Raw genomic sequence first — 15,221 nt, 5'->3', positions numbered from 1 at the left:
AGTAATGTGTATATGTCAATCCCAGTCTCCCAATTTATCCCTCCCCCAACTTCCCCTTTGGTGACCATAAATTTGTTTTCTACATCTGTGATTCTGTATTTTGTGAATAAGTTGATTTGCACCATTTTTTAGATTCCATGTATAAGCAATATCATATGATATTTGTCTCAAAAAGGGATGTTGACTTAGGACTTTTAATTGATGAATTATTTTTTTTTGCTTTGTTGTATACTCTTTTCATAGATAGACACCAAGATCCTTCTTCTTCCCTGCCACCTCCACTGCCAGAAAGAACCTTAGAGTCCTTCCTTGTTGCTGATGAAGATTGTAAGTGGCAGTGCTTTCTCTCAAAAAAGTTATAAAAATGAGACCATTAAAGGTTAACAATAAAGTAGGATCTAAATGGAAAAGGTACAAAGAATGATTAAATAACATAAAAATAATACATTTAAAAATCCCATAATGCATTGCAAAATGCATAAACTAATGCATAAAAATAATGCATAAAAAAGTCAAGCAAAGAATTACTGAATATATACCTGTATACAATCTGAAGGCTTAAGAAGCTATGCAACAAAACACGTTTTTTTTTAGGTATGCAGACTCAACCTATAGAGACTTATTCTACTAGCTGTCCTAACACCATGGAAAATTCAACATCTTCAAAACAGACATTGAAGACTCCTGGAAAATGTTTCACAAGGAGTAAGGTAAAGAAGATAAGAGTTTATGGAAATATGCCAGAGGCTTTCCATTACTGAAAGTGTCCCTACCCCTGCCACTCCAACCCCAGGCCACCAGCATTAAGATGAAAAATTAGACTAAATATTTTCATTGATATTCACTGTTGGTCTCACAACGATCAAAATTAATGGAGGGAAACCAAAAATTTAAAATAACCCAACAACTTAAAGCAGACCCAATAAAACTACCAACTTTTTTTCCCTGAAACTAGACAAATTGATTCCAAAGTTCATATGGGGGGAAAAAAGAGCAAGAATAGTCAGTAAACCGAAAAAAAAAAAAAGTAAAAGCAATGAAAGAAGGGTAGCTTTATCAGATATTAAAACATCGTAAAGCCTCAATAATTAAAATGGTATGATATTGGTGTATGAAAAGAAACACATACCAACAGAGCAGAAGGAAAACTTCAGAAATAGATCCAAAAATGTATAGGAATTTAGTATATGATGAAGGGAACCTTTCAAGTCAGGGAATAAAGATGGATGTTTTAATCACTGTTGTTGGTTCAACTGGATAACAACCTAAAGGGATAAAAAGGTAGGATCCATACCTCACAGCTATACCAGGATATATTCTAGTTGGATAAAAGATTTAAATGCTAAAAAACAAAAAACCAACCCATCAAAGTACTAAAAAAACCTGGAAAGATTACTTTACAACCTGGGAGTGGGAATGAGCTTTATAACTATGATTCAAAATCCAGAAGCCATAAGAAGGGAGATTTATAAACTTAACTAAATAAAACAGAAAATTTCTGCATGGTAAAACAACAACAAAAAAATTACCTTAAAAATCAAAAGACAAAGAACAAATTGGAGAAAAAAATATCTGCAACTGGCATCATAGTCAAAGGACTATATTTCTTTAATATTATATATTTCTTTAGCAATTCATAGAAAATAATAACCCTAAATGTGAGCAAAAATACATGATCTGATAATTCAAAGTAAATGTGCATGATCTGACTTTTAAACATTTGATATGTTCGACCTCACTCATAATAAAAGAAATACGAATTAAAACCAGTCACATACTGTGTTTCATGTTTCAGAAGGGCAAATTCCAAAGTCTGACTACATTCTCTGTTAGGCAGGCTATGGGAAAATAAGCACACACTTGCAATCTTGGTGGTAATGTAAGTGGTATAACTTCTATGGAGGACAATTTAGCAATACCTATCAAAATTACCAATGCATATATCTTTTGACCCAACAATTCCACATTTAGGAATTTATCCCACAAATATGCTTGCTCATACGTGAAATGAAATGTATACCAGGTTATTCATTATACCATTATTTATAAGGGTAGACAATTGGGAACGTAAATGTTAATCATTAGGGGAACTGATTAAATAAATCATAAATAATGGTATATGCATACAATGGAATTCTATGCAGCTGAAAAAAGAATGAGGACTCTCTCAATATACTTTTATATATTTTATTAAATTTTGCTTAAAAGGGTGAAAATATGATCTATATTTATATTATATATTCATAAGTAACTTTGGAAGGATACATAAAAACTAACAACAATGGTTACCTGCAGGGGGAGGGTCAGAAACTAGGTAGATGGAGAACAAAGATGGGAGCATTTTTACTAGGATATTTTGAATTATAAATAATCTATATTTAAAAACTAAATAAAATTTTTCAAAAAAAATTATTAAATACCTATTATATAGAAGATTACATTTCTAAGTATTAGGAAAATAGAAATGTCATAAAGGACATCTAAATGTCCTTGAGAAGAGTACAGTTGATCTACTAGAATGCCTATATACGAAACAACGTGAAAATTATCAAAAAGTAAAATACTATGGAACAAACTGAAAACATACACCCTGAGGAAATGTGAAGAAAAGGAGAAATCTGGGTAGATTCCTAGAAGAGGTTAAGTTAGAGACTTCACCATAAAGGAGGCAGAAGACATGGGTTTGCTGAAAGAGGGAGAAGAAAGTAGCATGGTTAACAGTATCAAGTGAACCTCAGTAAACTGAGTACAGAAAATGACTGGCAAAATTTTTTGGCCTGAATGGGAACGGCAATGTATCACAGCTATCTTCAGAAGCCATTGTGGGTCCTGGAATGGTCGCCTAGTAAAGAAGACAAGTAGGAACTCCATCTTTCCCCCTGACACAACAAGAGCACTATTTCTAAATAAATAGTGTGATTCTTATATGGGTGGAAAATGTAGCAAGATAAGATCAAGTGGAGACTTTGCACTGAATTAAAAAATGGCAAGATAGAAAAATAATTTTGTACATTTGATATCCATTTTTAAAGAAATTAATCCTTTTGACTGAAATCTATATTTCTAGTTGATTAAAGTATTTTGGATTTCACAGGGAAAAAACTCACTTTTTCCTTTTCTTCATTTTGTAGAGTTTGAAAATTTTGCGAAACATGAAAAAGAGTAAGTTTCTTTTACTTATTTTTGGAATACACATTCCACTTTCAATATTATGTAATTTTTCCTTATATAACCACTCTGAAAAAATGAACAATATTATTCCTAAACAGAACCTTGTTACAGTCCTACGTATCAGAACAATCACCCCTAGGCCTTGTACTCTGCTAGGTTCCACAATGCTAATACTAGGTAGGGAGTAAGGGGAAAGTTTGTCTGATACACAGGAATAATAGTATGACGTTTGGCATTTTCTACCCATGCTAAGATGCTGTCATACAAGTGTGTTATTTGAAATTCCCAGCAGTCTAACCTCAGATGTACTTTCTTTGAAAGTAGTCATAGCAAAGCATATTGTGAAACAAATGTGTTGATTTAATAAAATAAGCAAAGTATTGACACATTTCCATTTTTACCAAGTATTATTAGCAATAAAAGTCTGTTGCTTACTGTTTTTCCTATATTGTAATGAAAACAAAACCCAGACTCCTGAAACTGTGGGAAACTGATTATCTTAGAAATCCTATTTATAACTACAAAGTATATAAAACGTGGTGGTATAGTTTTTACAAATTTGATCCATTGGGTTAGTCATCAAGGACCAAACAGCTATTTGGTACTATACTGGTATTGTAGGGAGAAACAAAGAGCACTGAGAAAACTTGATTTAAGGTATAATCTAAGTAAGAAGGTTTATAGCTGAATCTTACTCTTTTCACTCTATCTCCCTTTCCATAAACTTGTGCTAGTCTCCTTTCATTGCCACCACACCTGATCTCTGAAGTGAACTAATTTCTTACTTATGATGGGCTAAAGCATGACTGGAAAATATACTCTTTCCTCTAAAGTCAGTCAAAAGAGAATTTAAACACTGCAAGAAGAAATTATAGTATATAACATAAGAAATAAAACAGCTAAAAGCAAAGAAATGAGTGACTTGAATAGCTAGCCAAAGATTGATTTGATCAGCTTAGCTTATGAAACACCCAGTTTTCTTTTTTATTTTCAAATTATTTATTTATTTTTGTCTGTGTTGGGTCTTTGTTGCTGCATATGGGCTTTCTCTAGTTGCGGCGAGCGGGGGCTACTCTTGGTTGCCGTGCGCAGGCTTCTCATTGTGGTGGCTTCTCTTGTTGCGGAGAACAGGCTCTAGGTGCGTGGGCTTCAGTAGTTGTGGCACACGGGCTTAGTTGCTCCTCAGCATGTGGGATCTTCCCGGACCAGGGATGGAACCTGTGTCCCCTGCATTGGCAGGCGGATTCTTAACCACTGCTCCACCAGGGAAGTCCCTACAGTTTTCTTTCTCTAAAAAAAAAGCAGAAAACAAACCCAAAAAAGTTTCTTTCTCTAGCTCCAACTCTGTCTTGGGGATATCAAACAAAGATACAGAAACTTCAGGAAGATTTAGGTTGGCATAGATGTGAGATATGTTATGACTGTCTGAGACTCTGAGACTTATTTCTAATTTCTATTTCTCAGTTGCCTTCACCCTCTGGTCTTCTGTCCTTAAATTAAGAACAAAATCTGGCCCCCAAAGTTGATCCTGAAGCTTTAGACTTATCTGCCTTTACTTGCATGTGTTCTCTTCCCCTTCTAGATGGTCCATGCCTCCTGGGTTCTATATGTTCTCCCTTTAGCCTGGATGCCTTACTGGTCCTACTTTTAAGGAAATTAGGATTCTTCACCTGTTGTTTTAAGTTAGCATCTAAGCCTGGTGTCAGGCTCTTTCATTCATTCATTCATTCAATGAATATGTGTTGAGTGCCTCCTATGTGCCAGGCATTCTTCAAGGCAGTGGGCATGTGATGGTGAACAGAACAGTGTGAATTTGGTGTGTTGTAGGCACTCAAGGAAAAGGAAGCCATCATAGCTGCAGGGTATTAAGAGGAGAAAGGAGTAAGGTGTGTCCAAAAGATGGTAGAGATGAGAGGTAGTTAGATCCTTATGGGTCATGTTAATGGCCCAATGGAAAGTCACAGAAGAGTTTTAGACAGAGATGTTACATGACCTGTCTTTTGAAAAGATCATTCTGGCTGCTGGTGACAAGAGTTGAAGCTGTCAGCTATGACACCTGATGCCTACTTTTGGTGGGAAACTTTAGCTGCTAGGAAATCTTTCATTTGCAAGTGACAGAAAACCCAACTTTAGCTTAAGCAGAAAAGGGGAATTTATCAGCTTATGACCAAGAGTTCAAATGATGGAATTAAAGATGTAAAGTCTCATTCCATATCTCCTTTGTTTCACTCTGTTAGCTCACTCATAGGCAGGCTTTTACCATGTGATTTCAGGCTTATGATGAAAAAAATGAGCTCTTTCCTGGTTGCTCAAGCAACAGCCTGACTGATGACTAGTGTTGACTGGGCCTGATTGTCTTGGCTAAACCTAAACCAATTATTGCCAGTATATTTAATGCTTGGATTAAGAAGATAGTGTCATACCTAACATTCGACAATTGTTACATGTGGACGCTGACCAATAAGGAATGAGGTCAGACCTAAACAACTGGTGTGACCATGGCAAAGTACCAACTGACAGCCCTAGTCATAGGTCAGCTCCTTCATCTAAGGGTTGAATGAGCTCCACGAGAAGTATGGCCATTGAACATTGGAGAGGGATGGTTTCTTAAAGGAAAATTCAAGTTCTGTTATCAGAAGAAGGAATTAATGCTGAGCAGACAGCATAAAAGTATCTATGACAAGCTAGATGCAGAATAGTAGTTCACTATACATATATGCAAAATCTTTGTCTCCAGTTATAAAAAACCAGTATTCCCTTTTGGGACAATTGTTTTCTTTCTGAAGGATGTATATACCTCTTAGCTCATGTGCAGTATAGAGATGATTGCTATCTCCTGAACTTTCTCACCTTCACCCACTTGTTTTCCATGTCTCTATCATCAGTGGCTAGCCCAATGCTTGCCACATAGTAGGTATTCAATAAATATATATTTTAACTGAATCTGATTGAAATTCATGATTTACTCTAGTGATTCATACTCAAGTAACTCCAGGAAGGGGGAGGTCTTTCTAGAATCTTAGTATTAGGTATGTGTGTACAAACATAGATGCAGTCCTCACACTACATTCTGAAAATGATGAGAACAAAAAAAAGGTGAATATTTAGTAATTTCTCCCCAATTATGTACTGCTTCTTAGAAAGTTTATACAAGCCTGAAATTATCCTTTTTTGCTGCTAGACAGTGCTTGTGCAAAATATGGACCATGTTTTCAATGGATTGTTTTCAGAATTGGGCAGATACTGATACGTGAATATATTAAGGTGCTGGGAAGAGAAATATATTTTTAAGTCTGCCTATAGGTAGGTAAAATAGCAAAACAAAGCAACATAACAGTGCTTTTGGGGAGATTCTGGGCCTAACTAGAATCACCCATAATGGGAAAAAAGTAGGCTGGAAAGTGAAGAAAGATATTCCAGGCGTAGAGGATGGTGGAAGAACTATCACCGACTTGCCACGGTTGAGCTAATGTGGAGAATAAATTATTTAAAAGTGTACTTAAGAGCGATCAGAGTGCAAAGTAAGATGCAGTTGAAAGCCAAAAATGTAAATCCCAGAAAAAGTTGATTCACAATAAAATGGATTGTATTCCTGAATCCTTTGGTGATTCTCTCTAGTGTTGGGTTTATTATACAATCTGTTTGCAAAGAAAAGAAAACTTAAAAAAAATATGCACAAAAAAATGAGAAAATTATAGTGTCAACCCATTTGTAAACATCTATATTTTGTTACATTTGATAGTGATATGTTTATCTGGAAGTATTAATTAATTTGGAGGGAATGTGTAATCTCAACAATTATGTGGTCTGAGTCTGTATCCATTCTTTCCCTTACATTTTTTTCTTTTGATTCTAGGTATCTGTAATTCTTCCCCATCAAACAATCCTGCAGACTCTGTTCGGTCAAATAACTCCAGCTCCTTTTTGAATTTTGGTATGTGTGTTACTTCCCAGAGTTAAAAAAATATTTATCTTAATTATTCATTTACAGTATAAGAGATACAACTTTAATATGATTTAAGTTTGCATGTATAAGTCCTTATGTGTATATTCTTTTTCATGCCATTTATCTTTTTATTTTTTACCTCAGCTAACTCTTACATCTTACATAGGCCTGAATTGCCTAGCATATATGGAAAATAAAACTAGGTACCAAATGATCATGTTGGCATGTAGTAAATGAATGTGAAAGCCAAATGAAGAAATTCTGAAATGCCATAATACTCTAGTTCACATCTAAGCAAAGTTATAAAAAATATACAAGTGTGATGAAAAGAACGGAAGATGCTGCTATCTAATCTTGTGCAACTCATGCAACATTAGGCGCTGAAGCACAATTCTGACAGTTTAAAGGAACTGTTTGCCCAACTGCTCTTTAGTATAAGCTATAAATTTAAAATAATTTTATATTAAGCATTCTATTATTCTATATAACATAAATTCATGATACTATTTAAGGTAGTATTATGTATACTATAATTTTTGTAAGGAGTATAGCAAATAATGTAGGATATTACTACTAAAAATTATTATTAACCAAAAAGCAGACCCCCTGAAAAGGTCTGGGGGACCTCCAGTGGTCCCAGGGACCACATCCTGAGAACAGTTGCTCTATGGTATTGTCCTTATCTGAATGATCAGAATTGTTGCTGCCACGTTCAGATTGCAGGTGGCAAGAAGATGAGAGAAAAATGTGGAAGAGGTGTGGCCTCCTTTTCTGGTCTTAAGGCACTGGCCTGGAAGAGGCAACATTATGCCAGCTCACATTCCCTTGAAAAGAACTTATACATGTGCTATATCCAAACTGTAAAAGACACTGGGAAATGCAATAATGCTGGGCAGACAGTTTCCCATATACTATTCTATTCCTGAAGAAGCAGCAAGGAAAAATTTTAGTGGACAGGTAGCAATCTCTGCCACATTGGGGTTATGGTTCCTATCTCACCATGGCAAAGTATTCAACTAGACTCTCTGGATCTGTTTCTTGGGCTTTAAAATTTTACTTGGATTACATTAACTCTAAGGTTTAAAATGTTATAATTAGAAAAAAGTTATTCTTATGAAATCATTTAGTTAAAAAGTTCATGTAGAATATTATATAACCTATGAAAAAAGCACCAAACTTCACCTAGAACACAAATGTTCCTTGCTTCCTTCTTTTCTCTCAGTCAGAGACACCACTTGAATAACTCATGGCCCATCTAACTTTACAACAGTCTGTGATATAATACGAGGATAAAATATTGTACAGCTGCCTCCATGTTGTTTCTTCTCAAAGTTGAATATTTTATCTACTTAAAAAGCAGCACCTAATTTTTTCATTGGTTCTCTTTTATAAAAGAGGCATTATAAGGGTATTTTACTCAAAAAGTACTTAAATGTGAATGAAAAAATTTTGTGGTTTATAAACATTTTTATTTTTATTTTTCCTGAATTGTCCTACATGCAAAAAAGGTAGCTCACTACTGTTCTAAACTATTGAGTATTGATCAGTGAAAAACACTGAGTGTAGCTATTCCTCAAATTTCAGATACCTAGTACTTATGTGTTATGTTCTTACTTCTATTCTCAGTCCACTTCGGTTACAATCAAGCTATCTGGACTGAATGGATAATTTTGTGACTATTGTGTGAAACTATTGAACCTGGAATATATTTCCTTCTATCTTCTTATTTACAACTCAGAGGAATGAAATGTGCAGGAACTAGGCTGTGTGCCCCCTCCCCCTAATTTTTTTTTTTTTTACCACCACTATTAATAAATTTTAGAGGATTTCTTGTTTTTATCTTCTTTTCATTCCCTCTTCCCTAATCTCCTTGTCTTCCAGTTCTGGCATAGTTTTTGGTGTTTCAGATTTAGGCAGTACTTGAGTAGTTACTATGTGCCAGGCATTGAGCTGGGTGCTTTAACAAATATCTGATCATTTTCATCAGTTCTATAAGGTATATAATTCCCACAATTTTATAAGATGATGAAATTAATCATCTTTGAGTTTTCCATTCTCTGTTTTCCCTTTGTATTTTGATTCTTTCATTGCTCAATTTGAGCCCTTAAAGTTGCTAAGTGTAAGAGTACCTTGAAAATATAGCGCTATCAAAGAAAAGTCATATGCTGCTAAAGTGATTAAGAACCTACGTCATCAACCTGCATATATTCTGAAGGCATCCAGAAATAGCCTTCATTGGTTATGCAAAATTTCCTCATCCTCCTTCTGTGTGTGTGTGGGGGGCGGGCCCGGAGGGGAGTGTTTGAGGAGAGAGAGAAATAAAAATAATTAACCACTTAGTTTTATTATTAGTTTTTCAGGATTGTTTAATAATTTATTTTTTCTAATCTTTTCAAACGTAATCTCTGAGTAAATTGAGGGCTTTCTGGGTCAAAGTAGAAGTACAACTGAATTTAATACAATAATTTTCTAAAGCAATAGCGCTTATTTTTCTGAAATTTAAATTCGCCAGTTTTGTTTTTCTGACAAATGGGTGGTGGGTGAAAAGACATAGATAAAGGATATTATTAAACAACCCACCCCAACAATCAGCTTAAAAAATGGGCAAAGGAGTTGAATAGATATTTTTCCAGAGAAGGTATATAAATGGTCAACAGGTATATGAAAGGATGCTTGACATCAGTAATCATAAGGGAAATGCAAACCAAACCCACGAGATATCACATCATACCTATTAGAATGGCCATTATCAAAAAGACAAGAGACAAGTGTTGGTGAGGCTGTGGAGAAAGGGGAGCCTTATGTACTGTGGTGGAAATGTAAATTGGTACAACCGCTATGGAAAATGGTCTGGAAGTTCCTCAAAAAATTAAAGATAGAACTACCATATGATCCAGCAATCCCACTTCCAAATATATATCTGAAGGAAATGAAATTATCTCAGAAGAGATATTTGCACCCCATGTTCATTTCAACATTATTTACAATAGCCAATTCATGGAAACAACCTATGGATCCACTGACAGATGAATGGATAGAAAAGATGTGAGAGATATATGTATACGGTTGACTCTTGAACAACACATGGGGTTAGCGGTGCAACCCCCTGCACAGTGAAAAATCCTCGTAGAGTCGTACCGGTCCTAAAGGGGATTGGTCCCAGGACCCCCGTGGATACTAAAATCGAAGGATGCTCAAGTCCTTTACATAAAATGTCTTAGTATTTGCATATAACCTACCTACATCTTCCTGTTTACTCTAAATCATCTCTAGATTACTTATAATACCCAGTATAATGTAAATGCTATTTAAATAGTTGCTGATGTGTGGCAAATTCAAGTTTTGTTTTTTGGAACTTTTTGTAACTTTTTTTTCAAATATTTTTGATCCACTGTTGGTCCAATCCACAGATGTGGAATCTGTGGATGCAGAATCTGAGGATAGGGAGGGCTGACTCTATATATACATACATTACTATCCGAATTATTATGTATATGACTGTGTGTGTGTGTATATATATATATGAATATTATTCATTCACAAAAAAGAAGAAAATCCTGTCTTTTGGGACAACATGGATGTACCTTGGGGGAACTACCCTAAGTGAAATAAATCAGACAGAGAAAGACAAATACTATATGTTCTCACTTACATGTGGAATCTAAAGAAGTTTAGCTCATAGAAATACAGAGTAGAATGGTGGTTGCCAGGGGCTGGGAGGTGGGGGAAATGGGGAAATGTTGGTCAAAGGGTACAAACTTCCAGTTATAAGATGAATAAATTCTGGAGATCTAATGTACAGCATGGCAACTGTAATTAACAGTACTGTATTATATACTTGAAAGCTGTTAAAAGTAAAATCTTATATTGAAAAGAAAAATCTTAAAAAATCACCACACACATTAGTAGACAATTATGTGAGGGGATGTAGGTGTTAACTAACCTTAATGTGGTAATCATTTCACAATATATACATGTATCAAATCACCATGCTGTACACCTTAAACTTACATGTCACATGTAAACAAACATATGTCAATAATATTTCGATAAACCTGGGAAAAAAGAATACTATATGCTGAATTACCAAAGGCTATTACAATCATCTAATTATTACTATTATTAAATTTGTAAGTGTTCTACAAATTTAAAATGTTATTAGTATTCTATTGTTATCATTTAAGCACTAACATAATTACCAGAATGCTTTTACAAAAAAATTACTAAATTGATCAAAGATGCTGTGAAAAAAAATCCATGTATTTGCACATATTATAATACACTCTAAAATCCAAGTGTTCATTTCTGTATAAGAAATCTTTCTTTTTTCATTCAATTTTATTTTTGTTCCCAGGTTTTGCAAATCGTTTTTCAAAACCCAAAGGACCAAGGAACCCACCATCAACTTGGAATATTTAACACAACTTTGGAAAATCAGCTGCAAGTGAATCTGCAAATGAAACTACTAGAATACTGCTAGCTAGAATAAGTGCTGTATATTCATAATATCTACCATGAAAATATGGTAATGTGTTAATAGCATTTAAAAGCAATATGCAAATAAATGTCAGAAGTTTTACATTTTCATCTCATTTACACTGGGTTGGAAAGCACAAATAGGAGTTTGTCATTTAAGCTATGTATAGAGAATGCTGTATGAGAAAGTTTTACAATGGACTTATTTTTCATTTTTGGAAGTTATTTTTAGTCTACTTTACTTTCCTACATAAATATAAACTTTAAAAGATTTGTAAAAATTGGATCTCAATTAAATGTCTATATTGTCAGAAGTTATCATAAAAAATGTTTTGAAAAATCTTACCTTGTGGTTACAGTACAAAATTATTGCTTGTGACAATGATTATTCCCTGGGAATTATTTTTGCCTAAACGGAGATACATCTTTCCAAGTGTTGTGGGAAACAAGAGTAGTAAGAAAAAGAAGTTATATTTAAAGAGAATACAATATATATGTAATGACAGGGCTTCCCTGGTGGTGCAGTGGTTGAGAGTCCGCCTGCCGATGCAGGGGACATGGGTTTGTGCCCCGGTCCAGGAAGATCCTACATGCCGCGGAGCGGCTGGGCCCGTGAGCCATGGCCGCTGAGCCTGCGCGTCCGGAGCCTGTGCTCCACAACGGGAGAGGCCCCAGCAGTGAGAAGGCCGCGTACCGCCAAAAAAAAAATAAATAAAAATAAAATAATAAATATATGTAATGACAGTAATCAGTTTTTCGTTTGGATATACCAAATAACAAGATATTCAAGCACATTCTTGACAAGCTTTAGCCAATATTATTCATTTACCAAATCTAGAAGAATAATCAACAAAGTAGCTATCTTTTGGTGGCATTTTTTTTCATTTCAAAGGTCCTATATAAACATGTACAATTTATATCCAACTAACTAAAGGCACTACTAGTTAAAATTTTTTTTCTATATGAATATGGATCTGCCTTATCTTAAAGTTGATCTTTCAAATCTAATTTTATGTAACAAGTTAGTAGGTAATTATTACAAAGGATTCCTCTGACTTATCCTAATGACTTCACTTAAGAGTTCATAACTTTCTAAAAAATGAAATACTTAAGCAGCATTTGTTCTTCAATATTTTTCATTAGGAATCCCAATGAAGGCACACACTGGATGAAATATTACCTGTTTATTGTAGTGTAATGTACACAAGAGGTGCTCAATAAACTTTTTGGTTTTTAAACTAACTTTATAGTATTCATCGAGCTGAGTACTTTTCCAGGTACTAGTGTCATCAAACCACAGAGATTTTATCTGAGTACTTCATTGTAAACAATTATTTCCAAATATCTTTATCAAGGCGGTAAAATGTAAAGTGACGATCAAATTGTAAATAAATTTCTGGGCGGAAACCTTGGTGAGTAGTGACGATTTCTGGAGTGTTCTCTGGTAGACACACTTCTCAAATTTATGCAATCGTATACATACGATTTGAAAAAAATCTTATTAAGAAATTTCAAAACATGTTTTTCCATCTAGAATTTTCCCGTAATTGTAGGGAAGGATTCAAAATAATGGATGAACTCTATACATTTCCAGGCACTAGAGGGGATGTGGCTCGACGGCGAGGTGGGCGGCGCTCACCAGGCTCCCAGGCAGTTCTTGCACCTGCCTTGTCGCGCCTATACTTGTAACCATGGCAATCAGTGGCCAGGAAGAGGTTCAGAAATGTCTGATTTGCAGCTCCGTTCGATTTTAAAGCAAAATCGCCCTCATTTGACATATTACCAAGTTCCTTTTTCCTCTGCATCTCATCGTTTGTCCAGGGGTAAAAGGCCGGGGATTCTTGTACCTCACAAAGGTTATGAGAGGAATAGGAAATTGAAAAGTAACTATGGAGACCAACTCCTCCGTGTAAAATGACGAAGGGGCACACGGAGACGATAATGGGAACGCGCCGACAGACTGAAAGCCATTAACATTGTTTCGGCCGTTAAGGCGGTTGGCGGCAACTCTCCGCCCAGGGGCGGTTGCGTCGCAGCCCGAAGCGTGACTCGGCGCACGCTCCCTTTCGGCTCCTCTGCTCACCGAGCCAGCGACGCGGCGGGGGCACGGAGAACTACCGCTCCCGTGAGGCTCTGCGCGGCCCAGAGTGCTTTACAATAGAGCTCGGTTGGAGGGCCCTGCGGAGAAGCTCCGGTAAGTACTGCTTCCGGCCATATTCAGCGCTGGACGAAGAATGGCCGAGAAGTGGAGAGTAGGGGAGAGACTCCAATGCCCAGCGGGCCGTGCGCGGGCGGCGCTTGCGCGGTACGCGGACGGGGGGGCGGTCGGGCCATTTAAATGTGTGTTTGTGGGTGAAATGGCTGCGCAGGTCGGAGCGGTCCGCATAGTACGGGCGGTGGCGGGGCAGGAGGAGCCGGACAAAGAGGGGAAGGAGAAACCCCACGCTGGGGTCTCGCCGCGGGGAGTGAAGCGGCAGCGCCGAGCGAGCAGTGGGGGGTCTCAGGAGAAGCGGGGGCGGCCGAGCCAGGACCCCCCTCTCGCTCCCCCTCACCGGCGGCGTCGCAGCCGCCAACATCCCGGGCCGCTGCCGCCTACGAATGCAGCCCCAGCCGTCCCAGGCCCTGTTGAGCCTCTGCTCCTGCCTCCTCCGCCGCCACCTTCGCTGGCACCCGCCGGGCCCGCTGTTGCTGCCCCGCTCCCGGCCCCGGGCACTTCGGCCCTCTTCACCTTCTCGCCCCTGACGGTGAGCGCGGCCGGGCCCAAGCATAAGGGCCACAAGGAGCGGCACAAGCACCATCACCACCGCGGCTCTGATGGTGACCCCGGCTCCTGCGTTCCGGGAGAGCTCAAGCACAAGGACAAGCAGGAAAACGGCGAGAGGACTGGAGGGGTGCCTCTAATCAAGGCCCCCAAGAGAGGTGAGAGCAGCCGAACTGCCCCGAGCTTGGGCTCTATCTAGGTCTCTCTCTGTTGCGATATCCCGCCCCTTTAGCCCTGAAAGACTCCAGCTCCCTGCTTACCTCCTGCTGCTCTACTCCCCTAAGCCCACTGGGGTGGATCCTGGATTTCAAACCGTTGACACCGTCTGACCTACTTGAAGCTTCTCGCTTCGAGGCCGAGCTGTCAGTTACTAACCCCCTTACCAGTTCCCCCTCCCCGAGCCTTTACCAACGTTTGTTTTCAAATTCGCTAGGGTTTCCGCGCCGCGCGGTCCTTGGCGTGGGATTAGTAGGTGGGGTATTGAAAACTGCCTGTCTAAAGTAAAGGCTTGTCGGTGAAATCCCTTTTTTCCTTGTTTTCTTTGATGGAAAGCTTGAATATTCACTCTCCTCTGCTCCACAATATTCACGAGTATGGTTTGGGGCTTTAAGGAGTTTGAATTTGTACCGAGATTAGGCTCGACTCACTGGTTGCCTTAGCTTCTTCAAGGTGAGATATCAAACGCAGTTTATCTTGGTTCTTTTTTTATGTGGAAGTAAAACTCATTTTTAATTTTCATATGAAATCTTAATTTTCAGAAAAGGGATGGGGAAGGTTTTCTCTCCCCTTTGATCCTAGAAAATAGGACCAACCAAGCCTCTGAAAAGTTCAGTAGGAGATAGTAGAGACAAGAATTCCAGTTGCTTT

At 37.6% G+C, this 15,221-nt stretch overlaps 2 protein-coding genes across 5 annotated transcripts in view; both read left to right on the top strand.

Annotated features, from left to right (window-relative positions):
- Positions 1 to 11,938, top strand: part of PTPN22 (protein tyrosine phosphatase non-receptor type 22) — a 50,152-nt gene extending 38,214 nt beyond the window's left edge. For 2 of the 3 annotated variants that reach the window (XM_027091001.1, XM_027091002.1), the window contains 5 exons: positions 244 to 327; positions 595 to 710; positions 3,132 to 3,162; positions 7,028 to 7,105; positions 11,472 to 11,938. In XM_027091001.1, coding sequence (XP_026946802.1) covers positions 244 to 327; positions 595 to 710; positions 3,132 to 3,162; positions 7,028 to 7,105; positions 11,472 to 11,536 — 374 coding nt within the window. In that variant the 3' untranslated portion in view covers positions 11,537 to 11,938. Of the gene's footprint in view, positions 1 to 243; positions 328 to 594; positions 711 to 3,131; positions 3,163 to 7,027; positions 7,106 to 11,471 lie in introns of those variants that run through there. The other variant, XM_027091003.1, reaches the window with a different exon arrangement.
- Positions 11,939 to 13,346: 1,408 nt separating this feature from the next.
- RSBN1 (round spermatid basic protein 1) overlaps positions 13,347 to 15,221 on the top strand; it is a 43,052-nt gene continuing 41,177 nt past the window's right edge. For both annotated transcript variants that reach the window (XM_027090942.1, XM_027090941.1), the window contains exon 1: positions 13,347 to 14,512. In XM_027090942.1, the coding sequence (XP_026946743.1) occupies positions 13,828 to 14,512 (685 nt within the window). In that variant the 5' untranslated portion in view covers positions 13,347 to 13,827. The remainder of the gene's footprint in view (positions 14,513 to 15,221) is intronic.

Source organism: Aethalodelphis obliquidens, unplaced genomic scaffold, assembly GCF_003676395.1.
Source record: "Aethalodelphis obliquidens isolate GAN/ISIS:26980383/991018 unplaced genomic scaffold, ASM367639v1 scaffold70, whole genome shotgun sequence".
Lineage (NCBI taxonomy): Eukaryota > Metazoa > Chordata > Mammalia > Artiodactyla > Delphinidae > Aethalodelphis > Aethalodelphis obliquidens.
Note: the sequence above shows the minus strand (reverse complement) of the source record. Positions and strands in the feature narration are given on the sequence as shown.